Source organism: Microtus oregoni, unplaced genomic scaffold (genome assembly GCF_018167655.1).
Source record: "Microtus oregoni isolate MIOR12 unplaced genomic scaffold, Mior012 000009F_ref0000495, whole genome shotgun sequence".
Classification (NCBI taxonomy): Eukaryota; Metazoa; Chordata; class Mammalia; order Rodentia; family Cricetidae; genus Microtus; species Microtus oregoni.
The window spans coordinates 16,252,030-16,278,068 of record NW_024543068.1 but is presented as its reverse complement, the minus strand read 5'-3'; the positions used below and the strand labels follow the sequence as shown (position 1 = coordinate 16,278,068).

Genomic DNA, 26,039 nt, shown 5'->3' with positions numbered 1-26,039 from the left:
CAGCAAGGCTTGGTGCCTTTGAGGGACATTGTTCTGATTAGTTTGTCAACCTGACACAAGCTAGTATCATTTGGGAAGAGGGATGTCAATGAGAATATGTCCCTACATATTAGTCTGTGGACAAGTCTGTGGTTTATTTTCCTGACTGATGGTTGATGCGGTAGGGCCCAGCTCTCTATGAGGCTGAGCAAGCCATGGATGCACTCCAGTGAGCACTACTTCTCTGTGGTGTCTGCTGTAGTCCCTGACTCCAGGTTGCTGCCCTGAGTTTCTACCCTGACTTTCCTCAGGGATGGAATAAGACCTGAGAGTTATAAGTTGATATTGGTCATGGCATTTCATCACAGCAATAGAGACTAACTGACAGACATGTTGCTGCCTGTTCAAGCGGAGCATGAGGCTTGCGGTGGCTCCTCTCTCTACCCTGGCATTTGCATTGCTTGCTAAGGTCTTTAGTACATGGAGATCTGGGAAGATGCCAAAGTTGAGGCTTTGGTGAGAAGCAGGCAGCAGCCAGCTTTCTGAAGTCAGTCTCTCTTTCATCTTTGTGCATGAGCTCTAGGTAGCACATAACTTGTAAGCTATCTAAGTTTCATACTTAGAAGCGCAGTACGGTAATATTTATAAGTGGTAACAGGAGCAGTGTCTGATCTGTTCTTGTGTAGCAAGGGTTTGCCCAATCCTCCAGATAGGGTAGAAGCCACCACCTTCATCTTTTCAGTGGAGAACTGGCATTCCTGGACATCTGTTAGAGCAGGGTTGTGCAGAGAGACCAAGGAGATGGGGGCGTGCATTGTGCTTGGGGAACTGTGTCCACTTGGTTCTGTGGGACCTGCCTGTTCTAGCCTCTGCCCTGTTCTCTTCATCAGACCTGGCTGCTCACCCTCTTCAGACTGGCAAGCAGGCAGGGTCTGGGAGCTCTCTGACTGGCAACAGAGCTCCCCAGAGTTATTGGGGAGTTCCCTTCTATCACTTGTCTACTGTGAAAGCAACAGCAGGTTTCCCTGGGAGGTATCTTCAGCTGCTCTTCTGTGGGGGGGCTGGAGTTGGGAGCAAAAGGAAGATGGAAGCTACCTACTTCTTTAGCCTTTGCAGTGCTTGTGGGGTGCAGAGGATCTGTGTGGGACTGGGGTCCTTAGTCACTCTCTACTCTCATTTCTTTTTCAGACAGCAGCGACCATCACCGTACGATTTTCTTACTCATATACTGTGCCAGACTGTGTTAAATGCCTAACAAAGTGACTTATTCCATCCTCACTACAACCCATGAGGCCAGTACTCTTACCGTCGTGTCTTAGAGATGTGGAACCTGACACTCACAGAAGCCATGTAGTTTGCTTAGGGTCATACGACCTGCAAGCGGTAGAGTCCGTATTCCAACCAAAGTGACCTGATTCGAGCTCAGCTCCTCACTGTCTCCACAATGTTGCCAAACTAGGGCACACTCGGGAGCACTATGCGGGGGGTGGGGGGGAACCACAAAGTCATGTCACATGAATGATACTCGGTGAAATCAGAGATGTTTAGTGCAGAGGTGAGAAGAACCAGGAATAAGTGAAAAGAAGATGGGCAAAGGGATGTATGAGAGACATTGTCACATCTTTGTCTGTAAATGACAATAACTTTTGGTATAGCCCCAGAGGCGACCCAGAGGTAAGATACTATCTATCTATCTATCTATCTATCTATCTCTCTCTCTCTCTCTATCTATCTATCTATCTATCTATCTATCTATTGTATATGTACTTATATATATGTATATATATATGTACTTATATTCATATATATTAATATTCTGACTCAAAATAGGGGAGAGCTTTTTGCAGGTTGAGAAATGCATAGATGGAGAGACAGGCTCAAAAAGCCTTAACTTCTTATTTGGGGACGCTGGCAGACAGAGACCCCATGAACATCCCATAAGGATATGGTGCTACCTACCCTCAGGGGCTGAGGAATGGGGTTAAACTGATGACCTCAGAGGAGTTAGCCTTCAGTTCTTAGGATTTTAGGAGGTAGTGGCTAACATTCAGTGAGGTGGCTAGATTCACACAGATCAGGCCCTTAGTCAGGACCTAGTCAAGAAAGTTCTAGGTAAAGCCATCATCTCTCACACACTTAACAGCAATAGGGCTATTGCTGCTTTACTGTGAGTTCACATAATATGCTAGGAAGGTACTGGAATTTTTCTGTGTGAAAGGAGAGAAAGATCAGAAAACCAGCAGAAAAGTTTAGTTGAAAGTTGAGTCAGCCATGAGAATACTGAAGGAGTTCTCGCTTTTGCAGCTCACCTTTGGCCTATCACCCGCCAGATGGGTCAGTTCTGACCGGAACAAAGCCCTACACATGAGAGGTTTTCTTCTTGGTTATTTTGGAAGTGTACAAACATTTTTTATAGTTCCCTGCTAAATGCAAAAGAATTTAAACGAGTAAAAGGTATACATTGGCCGTTTACAAACTGTGGACCGTTCTGGGCACTGAACAGAGCAGCAAGACTAGAAAGAGTGAAGTTTCTCAGGTCCCTGAACTCCCAGTGTGCTGTTTTAGAAGATGTTTTTACGTGGCTGTAGGAAAGATGTGTTCAAAACTTTCTGGAAAATGTACCTAGGAAGATCCTTCACTATGGACCAGCAAGAGCAGTCTCGACAGTTCCAACTGAGTGTCAGTTGTAAATCCACATCTTTTCTAAGCTGCAAGAGTTTGTAGAATCCTAGATCTGTTCAGATAAAGGGGACCGCAGCGGTGTCTTTGTTGTCTTTGTTCTCTCCCATCACCCACTACTCATGGCTCCATTTTGTTGATATACACCAAGCAGCATCCACCTTCTGCTTGCTTGTCATCTGCTGCAGGAACTTTTATTACCTCAATGACAAAATTCATAATGCATGTTGAGCTGCTCTCAAGTGGAGTGGCCTTCACAGGCAAGCCCTTCGTATTGAGTTGGGAGCTCTCTGTTTATGATTTCCAGCACATGGCCCCATTTCTGTCTATGGGAGTCACAGAATCTCATTTCCACAGGTAGATTTGAAGATGGGTACCATTATGTCTTGTGACATTAGCCAACAAATATTCCTGTTTGCTCTGGACAAAGCCCTTAACTCCACAACCCACTTCCATGCTGTAGGGATTTGTGTCTCTTTCCTCAAGTTTCTTTCTTCTGAGTCCCATCTGCATGGCCCTTCTGACACCCCCCTCACACACACACACACACACACACACACACACACACACACACACTAGACCCAGGATTTCAGCTATTCTTAGAAACTTGGGGGAGAGTGGCATTGTCTTGTTCTAACTAATGTCCTGTGGGCAGCCTTTACATATCATAACTCACTAAAAATGGGGTCAGCAATGACTCCCATACTTGGAAGGATTTGAAATCACACTCCATGCTTCTTCCCTTAAATTCTGGTGGAATTCCTCGTTCCCCAATGGATAATCCTCCCTAGACTTGGCACAGAGTCAGAGACCATGTCTACCGCCGAGGAATAGCTTGCACTTTGAGGCTGTAGTCTGCATCTTTTCCGTCAAAAGGGAAGGGAAAAGGACAAAATTGACATGGGCCAAGCATATCCCAACACCAACACGGTGCTAGGCGCTTTATAGGCCCTGCTGCTGGGAGGACTTTGTCTTCTTGGTAACCTACTGGATGGTGCCTTGTTTGATAGCTGGATCTCTGAGAGTAAAGTGCTAAGCAATTTGGACCAACAAGCAGATTAAAAGGAAAAGCGGTCATATTTCCACTGTCAAAAGTTCAGTTCAACTCTTTTCTTGTAGAAGATGCCTGTACCCACCAGAGTAATCCCATCATCACAAGTTCAAGATGATGTGTCCAGACCAACTCTTCACACATAGTCCTTGTTTTCCATCTTACAGAAGAGGGACAGGAGATAGTTGGGAGGGGGGTTGGGAGTGAGAAGGTCTGGTGTGTGGGAAGAGATCCCAGTAACTTGTCCTTGAAGTTGTGAGGCAATTCAAGGTGGATTTTAAGAGATACAATTTGAGAAAACCCTTTTGGGGGGAGGGGGCTTGTTGGAGGCAAAGTATTCTAAATAGAGAATCCAACGATGACCTAATATCTGGAATGTAAGAAGTAGGATTTGGGCACAACAAAGACATGAAGCCAAGGTCCATGGTTCATTACACCATGGTTCATTTAGTTTGGCCACTAAAAATCGATCAGAACACTGGTACCATCAAAGGCTTCTAACACAAAGATCAGAGGGGAAGCCCCTGCTTCAAGACGATTAGGAATTGCTACAAACATGATCTTCCTTGTACAGATGAAGTATCCACCAAGTTAAAACGAGGAGAAATTGTACAGTGGCAAAGTCTCCTGACCCAGTTTTCCTCAATATTTCAAAAAAATACTTGACCAGATAACACCATTGTCTCTGGCAATTCCTATTCACATTCCATAGTAATCATGTTTATCATACGTGCAAGGCAGAAGGAAAGGCACTGGTAGCAGTCTCCTGGCACTGCTGAAGTGGGCATGCTCCAGAAGGAGTAGATTCCCAGAGACGTGGGTGTGTGTTAGGAATCAAGGCAGAAAGACCAACAGCAAAGGCTTCTCTGGAAGGTGAGGTCCCAGGCTCCTGAGAAGCTTCCAAAGAAGAGCTGGTGGCCAGTGGCCATATGTGCTGGCTAGTTTTATGCCAACTTGACACAAGATATAGTTATCTGAGAGGAAGGAGCCTCAAATGAGAAAATATTTCTGTAAGGTTGGGCCGTAGGTATTTTCTCAATTAGTGATTGATAGGGGTTTTGGGTACTGTGTGGTCCTGGGTTCTCTAAGAAAGCTGCCTAAGCAAGCCATGAGGAGCAAGCTAGTAAGCAGCATTTCTCCGTGGTCACTGCATCAGCTCCTGCTTCCTCGTTCCTACCCAATTTGAGTCCCACCTTGGCTTCCCTCGTGGACTGTGGCTTGGGATATATAAGCCAAATAAATTATCTCTTCCCCCAAGTTGCTGTTGATCATAGTGTTCCATCACAGCAATAATAACCCTAACTAAGACATCATGGAAGTCCCAAGGTATTACCAACCTCCATAAAATCCCTCTGAACCATCCTGGAGGGAATGCTTCTATCCAGCTATCCTCTCTATGAGAATCACTTCCCCATCTGCCTCCCTGGCAAAGAACAAGGCAAAAAAAGACTCAAGTCCCTAGACCTCAGCATCTATAAACACCTCCTTTCTCCTTCTCCCCCTAGACTGGAGTAGGGATGAGAGCCACACCTCTTTATCTTTGGGCCTCTCTGAATCCTCACTTGTAAAATGTTTGGGTTAGATTGGTGAACTCTGAGGGTTTTTCCTGTTCCTTGGTTTCTGAAATGTTACGAAGACCGGGATATCAGGACTCTAATTTCCTGGGCTATTACTAGTAGTTAGAAAATTTACATAAATAATTCTTCCGTGAAAGGCTTTCCAAAGAGAGTAACTTTGAGGCCCAAATGAGGAGATGCAGAGACCACTAGGGACTGACAAGCTGTTGTCAAAGTCGAAGGTGGTATTTTCCACTTGGGGCTTGGCACCTGGGGGTGTCGGTTGCCATCTGCCTCTCTATTTTTCTCCACACTCTCCTCCCACTTGTCCTTGTGAGCTGGTGTTTTCTCTGCCCGCTGGTCACTCATTTGCCTTTGTTGGAAGTGCTGGCCTCCCACACTCTCGCTGGGTGGTCAGGAGTTGGACTAATGTTGATGATTCGCAGGCTTAAAATAATTTCAGATTTGTCTTCATTTGGGTGGAGGTTGAACTGCAGTATACCCCTGGCCTGTTTATGTAAAAAGACTTTTTGCCAATGATATTAAAGCACATGAGTCAGAGATGGAACCTATTTATCTAGGAGCACAGTGTTTTAAAGTTGCTGGAGGAACCCGTTATATCCAACAGGACCCTGGCAGCAGAAGCAGAAAGTAGCCTTATTTTGGATGGCGTACACTTTGTCCCCAAAGAAGGACCCTCCAGCTGACACTCCAGCCTCTGCAGGATACTCTAGAGAGGGCTGGGAGCCATTTTCTGACAGTCTGAGTTTTGACAACTCTATGACAAGGTACTAGAAATAGCCACTGGCCTTGTCAATGCCTCTTGGCCTGGGCATATCCTGTTCGTTACAGGTCAAGAGACAGAGTATTAGTTACTAAGTTAAATTATAAATTTGCAAGGGGAGCTAGACCGGGCACACTTTGTGTGTTGATTGTGTCTAGCTAACTTGCAGTTCAATAGAACTTATGCGTTTCCCTGGACCAGGATTCTTACTTCCTGGGATGTTACTAAGGAGTTGAAAATTTGCATAAATAATTCTCCTATCAAGGACTTACCAAGAGAGTGGCTGAATGCATCAAACAACTATTTCTATTTAAAGTAAACTTCCTCTCTGCCCAAACTTCCTCAGACTTTGCTGATTTCAGATCCCTCATTCCCCACACACTGGTCAGAGTGTGCTCTTTGGTTCTCACCAGTTCGGTTCTGGCCTTTTAAAATGAATGGGTAGTTTACATATATATATTAAATATTAGAATAAACAACTAAGTATTTTTTTCTTTTTATGTCTGTGTGTGAGGCACATATGCCTGCTTGTGCGCGCGCGCGTGTGTGTGTATGTGTGTGTGTGTGTGTGTGTATGTGTGTGTGTGTATGTGTGTGTATGTGTGTGTGTGTGTGTAGATTTGATATTGAAGTTGGGAGTCTTCTTTGGCCACTTCTCCATTTTATTCATCAAGGCAGAGTCTCTCAGTTGAACCCAGAGTTCACGGATACAATTAGTCTAGCTAGCCGGTTTGCCCTGGGATTCCTTGACTTTGCCTTCAGAGGGCTCGGATTACAGATGGGCTGCCCTCCCCACCTATGGACACCAGTGCTGGGGCTCAGAACTCTGGTCTTCATGTTTGGTGCTTCCAGGGCAAGCTCTGTAACCACGCAGCCTGAAACAGCTAAGTTCCACTGGTCCTGTCCTTCATTCATATTACACCATCAGCTCCCCGACAACTGAGATGGCTGTTATTACTATTATCTCCCCCTTTAAAATACACACAGCTATCCGAGCTTAGACTGACGGGATAGCTGCAGACTGTTCCCCCCTCCCCCCCCCCCCCGCAGCTTCTGTTCTGCAAACATCGAAAAACACTCCAAGGCAACTTAAAATCTCTCGGTTTGAATCATAGGTGATCAGTTGCCTTAGGGTTCCTTCAGCAAAGAGGTCTTGCTGAGCTACCTCAATGAGTCCCTCAATCTGAGACCCCACTAGAGTCCTTGGGTCCTATTTTGCTCCCTCCTGCCACCTCCTTTTAACACAGCTGGGTTATGCCCCAGACCTCAAAGGAATGGGGCAGCATTCTTCATTCGCTTGTTATGGAATTTGGAAGCAACTCCCAGCCTGAAGATTTTGGTGATTTTGTTTGTTTGTGTGTTTGTGTGTGTGTGTGTGTCTTTTCCTTGTAGTGTGGTGGGAAGAAAAAGCTGAGGACCTGGGGGAGAAAGGATTGTGTTTGGTTCTGTGGGCCTGGCTAGAGGACTGGCTAGCTGTGCCCATGTGCACACAGGCAGACAATGGGTACACTGAGTAAGAATGTGGCCTGTGGACCCTTGGGCCCTGAGGTCAAATAGTGTCCCCTGAAACACAGCTCTGAGCTTTGCCTTTTATTCATGTGTCCGGTTCTGCCCCAGTAACCTCAGGCGGAACTCTGCACATGCTCAACCATATTGCAACACACAGCATCCGGCCTGAGGCACGGCCTTGAATGCTGCTTGATGCACAGCCCTTATGTGAGAGCCTCAGCAGTGGGCTTCCAGTGCTTAGGAGGGAGTCAGCTGGGCATCTCAGGCCTTGGGACAGTTCCCCAGAGGTGACTGTTGGCCGAAGTGGAGGAAGCTGCCAGCCAGATCCCATTAGTCCCATTTCAATGCGGCCTCTGGGTAGGAATGCGCTCTAGGAAGCCTCCCCTGCAGGGCTTATGTGATCTGCAGTGAAGCCAAGTTTCCAGAGGCACTTTCCAGCCTCACCTGTGGAGGTTACTGGAGGCGGTCTGGCCCTTGGGGAGACACCTGGCAGGTGTTCCTGGCGTGACTGAGAACAAAATTACTGCTGTGGCCACTCCAGCCTTCACCCCGTGCCAGGTGTAAGACTACCTCACCAGGGCCCCCAGCTTAGGCAGTCATTGCCCGCAGTATACAGAGGAGGCTCTAAGAACTGGTGATGCACCTTGTCTGTAACGGGCCAGACGAGGGTTTGATCCCTGGCCTGTCTTGATTTCTTTCTATTCCACCAGTAATCTCACTGGGATAGTGCTACCAAGGCTGTGACGTTGATGGTGAGTGAGCATCTCGGGTGTCATCGTGCTATAAGGTGAAGAAGGAGCAGAATGTGGCTTGGGTTCGTGCGCTAGACAACGTCCCTGCAGAGATGTGAGCGAGTGCTCCATTCGACAGCAACCGTGTTACCTGTAGGAATAAGAGACTGTTTTGTTCTACCCTGACACCTGTGGACAGGCTCTGGGTGAAACAACTTGGCAGGGGGAACTTACTGTGTCTGATACCCACACAAGCTTTCCATAGCTTTTTTTTTTTTTTTGCCTTAGTGATAACTTCTGGCTCCCAACCAAGCTGTCTGCATTCTCCTTTTACCATCCCTCCCCCCTCAGTTTGTACGCAGTCACTGCCTGGCCTCAATTTCAACATGTCCTTGATCCCAAATGACACCCCTCCCCATTTTAATATCTTTACAATGGGCACACATCTTATCCTTGAGATAGACACTTAATGTGGTGTGGCCTTTTAAATTGATGTTGCATTTTAGAGTCAATGGGAGACCGAGAATGGAGGAAATATGGGAGTCCAGGCCTTCATTCAATCCATCAGTCACCTGCGGTAGATGTCAGCATCATACTAGATTCTGGGGACTCTGAAAGAATGACTTTGCAGTCGTTGAGGTTTTAATCTAGAGCGGCAAGATGGACCTGCCAGATCAACAGCGGCTCAGGCTCACTAGCTTGCCATGGGAAGGGCTTGGAGAAAGCAAGACTGGCTTTGAGTATCATGGAGGGGAGCAGAAGGATGAGGAAAAGGTTGGGAAGAGGCGGCCTGAGCCGGTGTTGCAGATAAACGGAATGGTTGGGGCCCAACAAAGGCTCAGAACCAAGAGAAATGAGGCTGTGTTTGGGAATATCAAAGGGCTCACTGTGGCCAAAGTGGAGGGTGTTTGTGGGGCTTTGGGTGTAAAAATGACACCAGAAGGATGAGCAGGGACAGATTGTTAGGGTCCTTTAAGTGTCATGGAATTTAGTTTAATCTTTATCTCGAGCCCAAAAGTGAACCACAGAGGAGCTTTATGCAAGGTAGTCTGTCTTGATAGATGGTTAGTAATTCTGCAGAGAAAACAGACGCAAGAGGGCGGTGGGTAGGATGGGAGAAGGTGGGTAAGGTAACAGCTGTTGGAGGATATCGGAAGCTATTCTGGGAGAGTGAAAGAAGGCCTCATTTTAATTAACCATTCCCAGACTGCTGCTCTGATCCTACAGGCTTGAGGATCACCCCGTGGTGCTAGAAGCTGGGCTTCTGGCAGAAAATCCTGCAGGCACAAGGGGGCTCGGTGCTTGTCTTGGGAGAGCTGTGTTCTCACAGGACAGGCTTATGTTGCTTACCTCACTGTGTTACTTATGAGCAAAAAACTTAGTGTTTGTCTCTACTTGTTCAAGAAAGGCCCCATCAATCCCTAATGGTGACATTGCCACAGATAGTTGCCAGATTAGTTTGCGGCTCGGGCGGTTTTACAGCTGGATGGCATACAGAGCATATGTCAGCTCTGGGGGGAAAGTATGGGAACTGGAGAAATGTATCCCAAGGGAACCACAGTGGACCTTTCTCCATAGGCTATCAGATGCTAACTGGAGTCATGAGAAAGAAGCAGGTAATTGCTGTGGGCTGCACGCAAGGATCATAAAGCAAACATGACATCAATGCTGGGTCCACCTGTCTGTTCCACCTGGGAGAGATGTCCTGGGACAGACGTGGGAGTGGGAGGTGGGAGGAGATTTTCTGATGCTCAGATGCTTGGCCACACAGCAAGGGATGATTGAGTGTGACCCGAGACTCACGACTCTCCTCCTTGTCCACTCTTCTGAACAGGTGCAGTGCCACACTTACACGGGGTACTGCTGGTGTGTCACCCCGGACGGGAAGCCCATCAGTGGTTCTTCTGTGCAGAATAAAACTCCTGTATGTTCAGGTACCGTAGGAAGGGGTGGGAGGAACGGAAAGGGCTGAAGAGAGACTTGGTTGGGCCCTCAATCTTATAGGCAAACCTTTAGCAGGGCGGTGTGGGAAACGAGCCCAGGTCAGAAGGTTCCACTCTTCTTTCTCCATAGTTGGCTCAGTGAAGAGTGTCTATCAGTGTATGTTTATTTATTTTGAGTTTTTGTTTCTGGTCCAGCATTCTTCTTCTAAGTATTGGCTATAGCCCCTTAGATCTGAGATGACATACATCTAGGATTTTGTTGTTCTTTGTTGCCTGCGGTGGGCCTTGAAGTGTATTATTGGTATGGTTTTGAAGTTATGTGAGAGTTCAACACCAAAGGTTTCGGTGATTGATTAGTGATGTCTGTCATGGACACAGGCAAGGAGAGTATTAGCTTCTCTCCCACATCTGTGCCATCCTTGAACATTGTACCGCACAGCAGTGGAAGGTTGTCCTGACAGTGAACCATGTGTCTGGCTGGTCGTCTGTAGAAACCAAGTGTCCTAGCATCTCCTTGTATAGATTAGTGGGTACTAGATCTGGAATGGATCTGACATCCTTTGTTCTTATGAAGCCTTTCTGATAATCAGGCAAGTTTGATAACCATCCATTGGGTTAATCTGTAGCATAGAAAAGATTACGTTTCTGCTCCCAACTTTGTAAGCTTACAGAGTTTGCTGTTAGGTCAGTTTTATGTGTTTGTGGCTATGGATCCACACAAGCCCCATGTTTCCCCCTCATTAGTAACTTCCTTAAGGTCACCCTCAAAACAGGCATTTTTAACCCATCCACTATGTGTGGGGCTTGCATTTTACTTATTCCCAATTTTAAGTGCAAGCAAAGTATTAAACATTATGCTAAAATGTAGTTCCAGAGGCCCTTCATCTATGGTAAGTTTTCCCTGGTTTTTAAATTTTTAAAATAAAATTTGTTCTCTCTCTCTCTCTTTTTTTTTTTTTTTAAAAAAAACAAACCTGGCCCATCTGTTTAAAAAGGAAAGCAAGTGGTACAGGCAATAGGACTGTATGTAAGAATGTATGTTAGGGATCAAAATTTACAGGCCAAAAGGGAAGTTTACTTTATTTGTGGTTTACACAGAAACTGGAAACCTTAATTGGGTTAGGGCGAGGAGGGGCAGGGCAGGACTTGGTCCTCCTTGCAAATGACCTGGAACACTTTATTTAAAGCAAACAAATGTACTAGACACAAGCCCCCTTCAGGATAACAGAATCCTCACAAATCTAGAGCATGGAGAAGGAGTGTAATGTGGGCCAGGACAGTCAGGATTCTCACTTTCCTCTCATGGGCAGGATCTCCACAGAGGTCTTTCTGTGGAGTGGGTTCTGTCTTTGCACATTTGATTTGGGCTCTAAGGAGAAGGCAGGCGCCACAGAGCCAGTCCTGGATGATGCGGGCACGCGGCATCGCAGAAGAGATGGGGCAAACGTTTGGCCAGCATACAGGTTGCCCCCCTCCTTGAAGAACAGGCCTTGTCTAGAAAATTGTTTCCATGCCTCAGACTGTTTGGCCCATTCAGTACAATTGGGCCAACAATTTTCTACTTAACGCAGATGGAAAATCGCCGATTTCCTGCCCTGACCAGCAAGGGGTGTCAATCATGGCATTTTCAGTAAGAGGGGGGTCTCACCAGTTGTCCCTGGTGACTGGATATGGGTCAGAGCACGGAGCTGGTGAGGAGAGGAGGTGCGCAGGGGTGTATAAGTGGAGGACAAACACTGGAATGTTTGAGTTACATGGATGTTGAGTTTTGTAAAAACCCGGTCAAGATTGGTTCCAGGGAACCTGGGAATCATAGTTCATCTCAAAACAGTCTGGGTTATCAGTGACATTGACGTTAAACAAACCCCACTTGACATGCATGTGCACACTAACTTTGTATATAATATCCCCGGTGTGTATACAATACATATATACATGACCATGTGCTCATGACATCAGGCTTTGCCAAGTGTTTGACGGAAACCAACCACAGTGCGATCTGAATGTTGTGCTTCTGTTTCCTCTCTCGTCCAAGGTCCAGTCACCGACAAGCCCTTGAGCCAGGGCAATTCAGGAAGAAAAGGTGAGTGGAGTTCCATGCTTCGTCTAAACGTTTGCTTCGAAAGCCAGTGTGAGCAGGGGTTCTTAGCTGAGAGAGAAGGAGCCTGGGGTGACAAAGAAACGCTTTTCACGTTTCCAGTGTCCTCCCTGAAGCACTAGAGGTAAGGAGGGCCCAGACAGTGGTGATGACCCAGCTGTCACTGTTTCTGAGGAAGGAGCAAGAGTGTGGGGCATGGAGCTGGGTAGGGACCCTTATGGGAGCGCCCCATTGATCTCTGCTCTCTGGGAAGTTCTGTTGGCCAACTACCAACAGATCCAGCATTCATTGGAAGAGGAGGATCAAGGTAGGGTACTCGTGTCCTCTCCTGACATTTTCCTTGATGGTGTGTTCTAGTACATACATCTAGAGTCTCTTCCTGAAGACCAGGCTGACTTCATGGGTATGCAGCCAATTTTCTTGTCCTTAAATTCTTAACCATGTTGCTTTGATGGCAAGAGGATGGTAGTGTGTACACGGACCAAGGAGACACATATCCCATGAGTGTCTGCTGCCTTGGTGGTGGCGTGCACATGGCCGAGGAGACACATGTCCTCTGAGTGTTGGCTGCCAGACCTTGTTATCTCAAAGCATCACGTAGTTTGTAAGATGTTTACAATTTGGCTTCCATAGCAAGCTTAAGGGTTTGACTCTTTTGTTTAAACCTAGAAGAACACTAAACAGCAAATTAAACACTACTATTGCAAGTTGAGAGAGAAGAGAGAGAGAGACTTTGGTAGAGAGGGGGTAGAGAGCTTTCTGTTTTAAACTTCTAATGACAATTTTACCCTCTCCTTTTAACAAGGACCCACATTTTTCTTTGAGTTGGCTTCGTCTATTTTATACAGCTAGTATTTGTCTGGGGGCTGTTTAGTGGACCCTGGCCTGCAGCCCTGGCCCCTTCTAGCTTGGAAGACAGTGAGGCCCAGGGCTCACAACTGCTGCTCCTGAGATAGTGCACACAGCGATTTTGTCATATGTGCAGGTGCTGTCAAGTTCCCCTCTACCTCAGGCTGAAGTGGGGGCTTCCCATCTCATCTATGCTCTGGAAGCTGCGTGCTCCTGAGAGTCCCTCAGTGGGGAGGGTACTCTGAGCCAGTGTGCAGTTCACCGTGTGCCACACAGAGGCAAGGGCAGCCACTGGCTTCTACCACTGCACAGAGGGTGGGAGTTAAGGATCAGAGCTGTTGTCCTGCGTTGTGGTCCTCCAAGAAGGGGAAGGTGGTATCACCACTGACTAAAACAATGGGCTCACAGGTGGGTGGCTTCTCTTCCCCTGAAGAAGGAATGTGGGAAGAAGGGAGCAGATACCTTGCCTGGTCCTTCCCAGAGCTGGGGATGCAACCGGGGCTGCTGTGGTGGGACAGTGGGCATGGGGGTAGGGATGTCTCTGTAGAGACCTGAAGTCACCAGGACTGCCAGTGGCATGTGCTCAGAGGGTTTGGGCATAGGAGCTGCTTTCATTCTGTCTGCCGCAGGATGAAATGCCCCAGGAGCCTCGCATTTGTTTCTGGGTTGTTTCTGAGGACCTCTTGGCTGAGAAAATCTGTTGACAGGCCTGTGAAACTGACCACCCATCAGAACTGATCCTTCCCATTGAAAGGAATGGGGGGAGGGGCGAGAAGCTTATAAAGCCTGCTGTCCAGAACGGCTGCCTGGGAGATAGCAAGGGCTCTCCTAGGGGCTGTGGCCTTGCCCTCCACGGGTAACAATGACAGATAGCTTGTGGTCACCCCGGCACCTTTTGAGCCAGCTGAGAGAGGGCAGGTGGACTGCAGATGGCATTTCAGGAGAGAGCAGTGAACACCCTTTGTCCCCTAGGACCAGGGTCAGCCAGCAGATCTGGAGGAGGCATCAGGGTAAGGCAAAGAATAAAGCTCCCCCCTAGGGTAGTGGTTCTCAACCTTCCTAATGCTGTGATCCTTTAATACATACCGTTCCTCATGTGGGGGAGACCCCCAACCCTAAAGTTATTTCATTGCTACTTCATAACTGTAACTTTGCTACTGTTATGAATGGTAACGTAAATATCTGATATGCAGGCTACCTGATGTGCAACCACCAAAGGGTCCACAGGGTTGAGAATCGCTCACCTAGTGGGAGAAGTTACTATCAGTTCCCAGTTCTTCGCTTCCTTGCCTTACTTCCTCCTGCAGGGTTCTGTGGAGGCACAGAACAGGGCAAGTGGCACGTGAGTGGGGTGTGTTTGGTCCCCCTCTCCTCTGGAGATCTGAACTCTGCCCTGGGGTCTCATTTCCCCTCCACTTGGAGGATCAATTTAGGTGCAGGACCTGCTTTCCTTTGTCTGCCATGGGGGTATGGAGAAGGCAAGTTTGGGCCACCTGTCGGAAAGGCCACTTGAAGTCACACCTGCCTAGGAAGGCCGAGTTTGAATGGGGACAGAGTGTGAGAGGGCATTTGTAATATCCTGTGTCGACCTGCAGAGGTTCCTCTTTCAGCTTCACTTAAGAATGGAATGTGCTCTGCGGGGCCGCAGGTGGGACCACACAAAGGCCCCTTGTCTGAGCCCATGCCCACATGTGGCTTCTCCCAGAAGGCATCTCTCTAGAGTTGGGGCTTGCCAGCCAAAGGACTTTGTCCCGGCCCCTGGGAGCGTAAGGGGTTTGGTTGGAAAGGAGGTGCGGCCATGGGTCTGTGGGTGTGAGGGATGTGGGTGCGAGGGATGTGGGTGTGAGGCAGGGATGGGAGAGCTTCTCTCTTCCCCCAAGTCTCTTGCCCTCTTGAATATGCCCCACTAATGGGCTGCGGAGGATCAGTTCTCTCTGCCTGGAAAGGATGAAAAGATGCATTGTGTGACCAACCGCTCCGAGTCTGGTCGCCAGCCAGGAATTAGGCCTTGGAAGGAGAGGAGGAGAAAGGCAGGGTGCAGGGAGCTGGGGGTGAAAGACCAAAGAGATAGCATGAGGGAGGGAGGCCAGGCGGCAGCAGGTCACTGCTGCCTGACCAGGCTGGGGGGTCTGGGTTCACAGGTGTGGGGCCCGAGGGAAGAAGTGGGGGAGGGGGCACTGTTATCTTCCCCAGATGCACGTGCTCAAGGAGGGGAGGAGGGTCACAACTTGAGACTATTTACTTAATCCCCTGGAATGTCCCCTCTTCCCTCTGTTCTTTGTACCCCTTGCATTTAACGGACTCCTTTATGGGCACATGTGTGGTAATTAACACATGCGGTGTGGGTCCTGGGCCATGTGTTTGGGTTTCAAATATCCATTGATCTGGGGCAATCCCATCCTGCTGCCCCCTCCGCTTCTCCTCTGGTCCTGGTCCTTGAAGACAGATGGGGGTGGTGTGTGTGTGTGTGTGAGTGTGTGTGTGTGTGTGTGTGAGTGTGTGAGTGTGTGAGTATGTGTGTGTGTGTGAGTGTGTGAATGTGTGTGTGTGAGTGTGTGTGTGAGTGTGAGTGTGTGAGTGTGAGTGTGTGTGTGAGTGTGTGTATGTGTGTGTGAGTATGTGTGTGTGTGAGTGTGTGAGTATGTGTGTGAGTGTGTGTGAGTGTGTGTGTGTGTGAGTGTGTGTGAGTGTGTGAGTATGTGTGTGAGTGTGTGTGAGTGTGTGAGTGTGTGTGTGAGTGTGTGTGTGTGTGTGTGAGTGTGTGTGTGTGAGTGTGTGTCTGGGCATTGGTGCACACATACACTCGTGTGTGTTTTATTGACACCATGGAGGTATATCTGAAGAGAGGACGGGGAGCCCAGGCAGTCCCTCTAGCTCGGAGGCTCTGCTGCTCCAACAGTTGAAGGCTGCCGGGGTTGAGAGATGGACTGGTTTGAGGTTTCCACTGATGCAGTGCAAGTGCAGGTGACTGGGAAGCAGGCTGTGTTTCCTGCCGCCGATTGCTCAGGAGCAGCCTGTGTTGAAGCCTGTGGGCTTTCCCGACATCCCTTTTTGGGGTTGAGATATGAAGAACTGCAGGCGTGCTTGCAGGGGGCTGCCTGGCTGCACCGCCTGTGCGGTACCAGGATGACAATTCTCGGCCTCTCAGAAGGGACTGGGGAGTGAGAAAGGATGGTGGAGGGGAGGACCCCAGACAGCATGTGCAAAGTGGCTTTTAGTGGTTCTCAGGAGTGCCGCCAGCCCCTCCCCGCAGCTCAGAGTCCCAGAGTCCTTGGAACTGATGCTGCTGTGACAAACAGCAAGTGAAAAACGAGGGTCGTCAGAGAAAACTTTCCAAAATTTTCTCATTTTTCTCTGAGAGGTCTGGCAGTTTGCTATTTAACAAAAGTGATTAAGAGGCAAAACCAAGAAGAATCTCTTCTTAAATTTTCCTTTAGGGAGTTCTGTATTTGTCCAGCCAGTCTCGGAATAGGGTAGAGAGCTCCTCCCAAAGTCCAACTCACCTTTAGTTGGCAGGGAGTTCTCTCTAATCCCTTATTGGCCACTCCACAGTGTGTGCCTTGAGTAAGGAGTGAGTCACATTTATTTCCCCAAGGTCTCTGTCTATGTCTCTATTTTTGGATGCTCTTGTGGAGTCTGGTCTGCAGAATGGTGCCATCCTGGTACCTGTGCCCCTCACGAGGTGGATCAGAATGTACAGCTGGGTGATTTAGGGCAGGGGTTGGTCCCAGGTAGATTGGACACTGCAGCCTTCAGCCTTGGTCTCACAGTTGGGGGCAAGAGCAGTGAGCACACCGGAAGGAGGTGTGCCCCAGTTCCCTAAGCCTGGTTGAGGGATATGTGCATATGATTTTAACCTGTACTGCGTTTAAATTTAATAGTGGAGACAAGCAACGATTATCTGCATATACCCACTCTAATACTATCCTGCTGAACAGAAAAATGCAATCTCCAATGCAGGGGATGCATGTTGCTGCTGCGTCCTATGCTCTATGCCACCTTAGCAGAGCTGGGTATGTTAAAAGGCAGCTTTGTAGAGCTCAGTTTCAAATGGTGTGCACAAATCACAAATGAGCATGAATGCCCGTGCACACACAATGCCTGTCTCCTTTCCACAGTTGCCCATTTCCCCTGCTTGGCCCCAGTCTCAGTCCCCTGCCTCATGGCTCAGCCCTTACTCCAGATGGCTGAATCCCTGTCAAATCACACCTCCAGGGACTGGAAAGGAATCGGAACTTAGGGATCTGGGAAGGCTTCACAATCGCTTGCGTGTTTGAGTCCTTGGTGATATTAGCAGCTGTTGGTACTTATGAACGCTGCTTTTATTGGGTGAATATTCATTTGGAGCTTTCTAGGTTGTGTTTGTTGCAGCCACTGAGGCTATAGTCGTGAGTGAAAATGTTCAGAACTCCAGCCTCACTGTGTCGGTTCACCCACATCCGGTCTGTTAGGTTCTCGGCCTTTTGTGATGGAGACGATTTTCAAATGGACTTGGAGCTTCAAGGGACCAGCAGTTTCTAAGTTCTTAGAGCGAGCCACTTCTCCAGGGAAGAGAAGGTGGGTGGCATCTTCCAAACAGCTCTGACTGGTAGCTGTTTTTTATCATTCTGCTGAGAGGGGAAGCCTGGAACGAATAGAGACCATTAACAAATGCTTGCATGCTTTGGCCGATGCTTCTTCCCAGAGCCCCTGCGGTTCAGGTAAGAGAACTCAGGCTAGTGGGAGTAAGTGTGCTTGCTCATTGGTCCAGAGTGAGGTCCAAAGTTGAGAACATGACCTCAGAGACAGCCAGGAATGAGGCTATGAGCTTGGATGTATCTCAGGATTATTTCTTTAGTCCCAGCTCTGAGGGCCACCCAGCTCCCGCAGTGACAGCAGATGCACTGTCATTCCCAGGTCTCACCGGGCTGATTCTGTACCTGCGGGAAGGAAGGGATGAGATGCAAAACTGCTTATCATTACATTTCCATGCAAAGGAAAGAGATCAGAGTAGATAAAACACTTTATTTTTTTTAAAGAAAAGGTGACAGAACAATTTTTATCTGCTTTAAGACATAAAACTGTGACAGTTATGACCGTGTGGTGTTGGTGGGACAGCAGCTAGACCTAAGTGAATGGAGAATAGAGAACCAAGAAATAGCTACACCAAACTAGATGTCTGATGACAAAGACACTTCAGTGCAGGAAGGACAGGTCACCCAGCCAAGGGTACTATAGCAACTGGCATCCACAGACCAAACACACAATAGAAAGACAGAGGCTGGAAAGATGCTGGCTGCTCTTCCAGAGGACCTGAGCTCAGTTCCCAGCACCTGCAGCATTAGGTACCTCCTAACACCAGTAACCCCAGCTTCAGCCAATCAGACACTGTCCTCTGGTCTCTGTGGACACTTGTCCAACACAGACACATGTGTAGATGGCTAATTAAAAATAGAAAAACTCAACAAACAGAAAAATTGGAAAATTCTTAAAACCTCAACCTAAATGTTCTGCCTTGTAAAAAATTAATTCATAGTGGATCATAGTCTGAACTGTGGAACGGAAAGCTGTAACAACTTTTTAAAGAGTCCTCGTGAGAAATTTTATCATTCAAGATGTGCGGGAATATTTGCAAAGTTTATGCCGGAAGCAGGGCTTGTGTCGAGAACATACAAACAGCTCTATAAACTCAGCAGTTAGAAAAGCTTTCAGTGAACGAGTGGACAGGGTATACACACAGATGTGTCACCAAAGCAGTCCTGCAGAGGGCTAAGAGCTTGTGGAAGATGGTCAAGGTTATAAGATACGCAAGTGCAGACCGCGGTGAGCTGACACGGTTAGAAGGGTTAAGAAGGATCCTCATACTAAGTGCTGGAGAGGTGACACCAAAGCTACCTCCCTCCTGGTGAGGACTTGAATAGAACAGTCACAATGGAAGATGCTTGGAAAAATCCTCCCCGCTTCTCCCTCTCCCCATCTCCCCTTCACCTTTCTTTCCTTTGTTCATTTGATAGAATCTAACCATGTAGCTCAGGATGAATCTTTGGTTCATGAGTCTATGGCTTTAGCCTTCTAAGAGCTGGGATTAGAGGTGCAAGCCACCATGCCTAACTGGAGGAAAAAAAAATCTAAGCATATACTTAACCCTAATTTATCAATTATGTTTCTGACCAATTATTTTAAGGAAATAAAGATCCTTAAGATATTTATTTTAAGGATCCACAAAAATCACCCATATGTAATATATAGCAGCTTTATCTATAATGTCAAAATAGAGACAACCCAAATGTCCTTCGGCAGGTGAAATGAGCCTGGTCACATAGGCAGTACAGATGATACTGAGCAGTATATGTAGCAGCAACTCCAGAAGGTCTTGAGGGTACTGTGCAAAGTGTGCTCCTGCAAACACGCATGTGCGCACACACAAAGCTGATTTCAGATCAGATACTATGCAAATCCATTGTTACAACATTCTAGAAATGACAAGACATGATAAGGTGGAGGACAAGTGAGGAGTTGTGAGGTGTAGAGGAGAGGAAGCCCATGGTAGCCCTCGAGGTGATGGGATCGTTCTGTATGAGTCTGATGTGACCTGAATCTGTACATGGATAACATAATTCAGAGCTGCACACATGCAGACAGGTGCACGGGAAACTGCTGAGGCCTGGATAAGGATGGACCATGCCAATATCAGCTTCTTGATTTTGTACTATAATCTTGAATGACTTAATTAGTCATCCTTTAGCATCCATACGGGGGTGGGGGGGGGAGCGGGATTGGTTGTAGATTTCCCCTATGTATCCTAGCCTAGATTTGAACTTCTGATTTTCCTGCCTCTCCCTCCCTAGTGCTAGGATATAGGTGTACACAAAAGACTTAGTTTATGCAGTGCTGAGGACCAAACTCAGGGCTTTGTGATGCAAGGCGAGCACTCTACCAGCCGAGCTGCATCCCTAGCCTGTGCTGAAGTCCTCATAGAAACTGGTATATGACGTTGTGTTTACGTAAATTTAAGCACATCTTTTCATGACAAAAGTTTTTAAAAAGTTAGTTCTGAGATCTGTGTGAATCTGGTCTTCAGCTGACTCAGTGTTACAGGTAACTTCTCCTCTGCTTCTTCCTCTGCCTCTTCCTGTTCCTCCTTTCTCCTCAACTTCCTTTCCTTTCTTCTTGTCTATCTCTCCTATGCATTCTTAGCTAGCCTTGGGATTTTGTTCTTATTCAGAGGGATGCATGACTTGAGGGTATGGGGAAAATGCTTGTGAAAGTCAGCTTTAAGCTTGTTCTTAAGTTGAAGAGGAAGTGTTTGGGTGGATGGAAACCTCTGTAAATAGACCTCTCACTCTCGAGCGAGTTTGAAGTGCCCAGACACTTTCTGCTTTCATGGGTCAGCACAGGGACAACGTTCATCCATCTTAAAAGAACACCATTAATCAGGCACCATGCCTCTCCGGAGATGCTGAGACTAGCCAGCTCTTTACCTTCCCGGTGTGATCTAGGCCAGCTTCCTAAGAGACTTCTGTAATCAGGATGCCTGAAGAAGTCACCTTTACTTCCGTACTGAACCTTGAATCACATAAGTTTGGTGCCTGCACAAGCAAGAACTTCTAGGTATACCAGGCTTTAGTTTATTCCCACAAGAGATAGACAGTGGTGTGGTCAAAGCAAATAAAGGAGGATTGCAGTAGTGGTTTGGGATGAGTTCAGAATCTGAGGGAACTTGGGCTTGTTGAGGAACCTTCCAAATCTCAAGTTGGGGTGGGGAGTGTTGTGGAAGTTGCTGTTTTTTTTTTTTTTTCTATTTTTTTTTTTTTTTTCTGATTGCTCAACACTCCACCTCGGGAAACCCCAAGAGATGCCATTAATACAGATTCCTCCTCTGGCCCCTTTGACACACTTGCTTTTGAAGGACCTGGAAGAGAAAGCTCTTTGTATGTGGTCAGAATAAACTCATTGTACACCCGGACAATTAACTCCTCAATGGACTTGCCAGTCCCTTCAAAGGGCCAGGCCTGCTTCCCTGGATCTCTTGGGCTCTATTCAGTCCCTTAAGCGCACCAATGTTTTGGGGTTTTTATTTTGTTTTGTTTGTTATTCTGAAAAGTCTTTCCTTGAGAATAGTCAGAGCGGATCAACATTGTCTTCAGCCCAGCATTTATCTCCCCTTGCCAGCGAATGTCAATCAGAAATCAAAAAGCCAAACAGAGGAGGCTTTGAACGGTGTCATCGGGGGTCGAAGTGACTTCCAGCTGTCTGTGCGTGGGCCAGGCCTTCTCGCAGGGGAGGAATTGTGCTGTCACACACACCCCCTGTCTTTATAGGCTCCCAGAGCCCATGCAGGGGCTGCACCTGCAAGGACAAGGCGGGAGTGGGGGCTGGGCAACCTTGGAAGGCCAAAGGCAGTGGCTCTGGGGCTGGGCAGTTTCCAAAGCTGCTCGCTGCCTCCGAGGCCTGGCTTGTGCTGGAACTTGCTTCTCCTTTCATCTGCCTGATGGCTTCCTCCTTCCTGGCTGATGGTGCAGGTGGGAGGCGGGAAGCCACCTGCCAGAAACTGAGCTCTGTAAGATAGAATCCTGGGACTGTGGTTGCTGGTCCTAACTCACCCTGGAAGAATCCTCTTGTTTGCCTTATTTGTCTGTTTATTTTTATTTTCTAATTTGTATTTTTTCTCCCTCTCTATAAGAAATATTATGTTTGAAACCCTTCTCTGTTTGAAACACTGTTTCTCTATCTCTGTCTCTCTCTCCTTAGTCTGGAAGTCATTTTGAAATCAAGGAGAATAAAATCTATTTGAGCTCAGAAAGAAAGGAAGGAAGGAAGGAAAGAAGGAAGAAAGAAAGAAAGAAAGAAACCAAGCAGAATAAGCTCCAGGCAAAAAATTATCAATACATAAGTAAACAGAGATTTAGATATATGTCTTTAAAATATATGAGTGTGTTATCTTCCTCTCCAATTTAACCAATGACCTAGCTGCTGCCACTGGGTGCTTTTTCCGCTAGTGACTCTGACACCCCCTCATTTTGGCTCAAAGAGCTTTTATTGAAATGTAAGCAGAAAAACAAACAAACACCCCACTCATTCTAAATGTAAAAATCCAGTGAATTTAACAAATTCCTAGAGTCACTCAAATATTACCAGAGACAATTTCCATCGCCTCCCTGCACGGGAAGTTCTTATAGTTTATAACCGTTCCCAGCCTCAGACTCAGCATCCATGGAGCTGCTTGCCTTCTCGAGGCACAGACTTTTGTACATCTGTGCTGTCCAAATGTGTCCTACCATAGGCAGGGGTTACAGCTTGTCTTCTATCTATTGTGTTTTCAAAGGTCATCAGGTGTATATTTTCATGTTTTAGTATTTATTCCTTTCTATTGCTGAATAGTGTTCCTTTAAATGGGCATATCATAATATGTATGCTTACTGGTTGATAAACATTTGGATTGCTTAAAACTTTGAGACTTTTTGGGTCAGTAAGATGGCTCAGTGGGTAACGGGGTTGCTGCCAAATCTGCAGCCCACATTCATTTCCCTGGAACTCACATGGTAGAAGGAGGGAACAGACCCCCATAAGTTGTCCTGTGAATTCTACTCGGCATCATGGCATACATGTGCCTTCCTCTCCCAACAAATACATACATACATACATACATACATATAAAAATCCAAATGAAAAGCTTCTATATTTGCTATATTTGAGTAATGCTACTACAATTGTGTACATGTCTTTCCTAGAGCATTTCTCTTTCATACGTTCCCAGGAGTGGAATTTGGGCCTTGAAAATTTAATTGGTGTTCATTTTTTTAAAGAAATTGCCAAATCATTCTTCAAAATGGCTGCCCAGTTGTATATTTCCACCAACGGTGAACAAAGAGTTCCATTTTCTCCACTTCCTTGCCAACACTTGTTATTTTCTGTCTTCTATTTTAGCCTTTCCCGGTACTTAGTGGTATTTTGGGGGGTCTTTGGGTTTGTTTGTTTGAGACAGGAATTTGTTGTGTAGCCCTAACTGATCTGAAGCTCACTGTGTAGCACAGGCTGGTCTTGAATGTGTACTAATTCTTCTACCTTTGCTTTACAAATGCTGGGATTACAAGCAAGTACCTTCATTGTGTCTATTTGTACCTCCTATGATAAATGACATTGTACATGATTAGTGTGTTAACTATCATCTCTGTGTCTTTGGTGTATATGTGTGTACATGTGTGTATGTACATGTATGTATGTGTGTACATGTGTGTACATGTATGTCTCTGTGTGTACGTGTGTGCGTACATGTGTGTGAAATGCTTATTAAAATATTCTATTCTGCCAAGGTTTAAAATAAAGTTGTCGTGTTATTGAACTGTAAGGTTTATCTAATTTAAAAACTTTGATAGGAGCTTAATTTCACAAATCCAGTCTCAAAAGTAAGCAATTCAAATAAGAATGTTAGTACGCACGGAGCCGAGGAACTCCTTCAACGGTAGTTTAGGGTTGTGCACACCCACAGAGCGCCAGTGTCCTGATGCCTAGTAGGCAGGCATCTTGCATGTGTAACAGATGATACGGCTGCCCAGATAGAGTGAGGGGTTTAGGTTAGGCCATGTACGGATGTCAACAAGGGCCAGTGTGAGGTCCCCCTAGGGATCTGGAAGTTCAGTGTGGGGCCTGGTGCTTCTCCAAGGATTGCCAGTAAGCAGAACGGCTGTGGACCTTGGACCCAAGCCTTGAACCTATGTTTATTAAAAAAGAAAACCAAAACGAAAACCTGTGCTTATTTGGTGGGTCAGAAACCAGGTGCCCAGGTGCCCGGAGATGATGGTTGGAAGGTTCTGTTGGATTTGGCGTGGCTTCCTGGCTTTGGGGTGTGCTGGCACCTAGACTTTTCTCACTCCATAAAGCTTTCCATCGGGGCCTCTCTGCACAGAGCAGCTGTGCCTCTTCACCCTCAGTGACCCTACCCAGCAGGAAGGCTCAATCTCCTGCCTCAGCTTCATGCTCGGTGGGCTTCCGTGCTGAGGTCTGAGGTTCCCCGGGAAGCCCTCCCTTGTTCTCTGCAGACCTTCTCTGCCGATGGCTAGACCAGGCGCTCAGACCCAGGCTCTCATCTGGATGCCAGGAGAAGGAGGCAGGTTATTTTTAGCTATCTTGCTCCAGACAGAGAGCTAGCTCTCATGTAGACTTTTTAGTGTCTACATCAAATGTGAAATATCACATACCCTGTCGGATCTGAACACTCACTGTTGACTTCTGACCTCTTGCTCTTCCTTTGTTAGCTCTCAATGGAGCCACCCTGCACGGAGGGACTGAGTAAGCTGTGCTGAACTGGTCACACTGAATGCTGCATCTGGCAGAAGTGACCAGACTAAATGTCTCTGCGGCTGCCAGGGGAAGCCACTCAGTGGCTTGTTGAATTCAATGGAAGGAGGTGTTACTAGAGTCGGGGGAAGTGGTGCTATTTTAAAAAAAAAATGACATTGTATAGCTCTGTTTGGTGCTTATTCTCCCTCAAAGACTTCTAGATCAGCTTACATGGTTTGATGTAAAAAGATGCACATTAGGGAATCCAGTTTGAGGCAAATACGATATTCAATGTGTTTAAGTACTGAAGCCTCTTTCTTCTCTGTCTCATTTCTTGGGATGGTTGTCAGATAGTCCGGGTTTGCTTTGGCCCCAGTGAGAGTTGGGTCTTGGTGTCAGCACAGGACAGTGATACCAGGGTCAAGTGCCACTCACATGACTGTCAGATTGCTGGCCTCAGTCTCTAGGGAGGGTGTGGGTCTCCAAGGGTTGACACCAGCAAGAAATCTGAATTATTCTCTCCCTCCCTCCTCTGATAAGATCCAGGGATGGGGGGGGGAGGTCAGGGAAGACACAAGGAGGTGGGACACTGTTATTACTGGTGGTCTGATTGGTGTCTCATGGATTATCTGAGAGCCAGGGTTCTCTATAAATAGTTAATGCCCAGAGAACATAGCACATAGCGTTCCATTCTAAATGATCTCTGGGGGGTCTTGGTAGGAGAACAATGTGGTGTAATCATCAAACTGACTGAAACAATAGTGCTCAACCTTTCTCTTCCCCTGAGGGAGAAAACAAAGAAAATCTCTAAACTAGTCTTGAGATAGACAGGATAACCCCCTCCTTCTTTACTGGGAGTGGGTGGGTGGGTGGAACAGTGGCTTCTTGGGGACTGAGAAAAATGTACTCTTTTTACATATATAGTACAAATGGGTGTACACAGCACAAGATTTATTATCTTCTATCCACTAACATTTTCTTAGGAGGTGATTGGAGAAAATGGTCTAAAAATACTCCTTCAAAGGGCAATAATGAAAACGGTTGCAAAACACGTTTCTAAGCCGAGGGTTTTGGGGCTTTGATGAAAGCATAGTCCTGGCAGGTAAATAAACAAAGTCTACGCTAACTCCTGACACATGGAAGTTCTTCTTGCTCTGCAGAAAGAGCTGCCCAGGGTACTGAGTGATAAGCACTGGGACATCGCTACTGGGAGCATCCCACTCCCATCATTGGTGATAGAAATGTCAAAGGGAGGCCTGGGTGATCTCAGCAATTTCCTGTGTTGTTTCCCTTCCCGTTCGCTGACCTGCTGCTGGGAATTTCAGCATGTGCTGCTTCGCCGTGTAAATGTTCACTGGGCGGCCCTTGACCCTCTAGTGTGCGGGAGAGAGCAGTGCTTTCCAGCACCTCTATTTAAGGCAAGGATGGAGAGGCAGCTAGGAGCCTGGAAGAGAGTAGCGCTCTGGTCTAAGCTTTTTAGCCAGGGCCCTTAGGAAAGGTTCTAAACAGCTTGTCTTGTGTCGGAGGATGGGAATTAAAGGGGAGACACCAGGCTCTCAGGCCATAGGGCTGTCAGTGTTAGCCTGCCTAGACAAAGCTCA

At 47.1% G+C, this 26,039-nt stretch overlaps 1 protein-coding gene across 2 annotated transcripts in view; it reads left to right on the top strand.

Moving 5' to 3' along the window:
- The window catches only part of Smoc1 (SPARC related modular calcium binding 1), a 164,283-nt gene that overhangs the window by 101,943 nt on the left and 36,301 nt on the right, over positions 1 to 26,039 (top strand). For both annotated transcript variants that reach the window (XM_041658828.1, XM_041658827.1), the window contains exons 4-5: positions 10,124 to 10,223; positions 12,268 to 12,315. In XM_041658828.1, the coding sequence (XP_041514762.1) occupies positions 10,124 to 10,223; positions 12,268 to 12,315 (148 nt within the window). The remainder of the gene's footprint in view (positions 1 to 10,123; positions 10,224 to 12,267; positions 12,316 to 26,039) is intronic.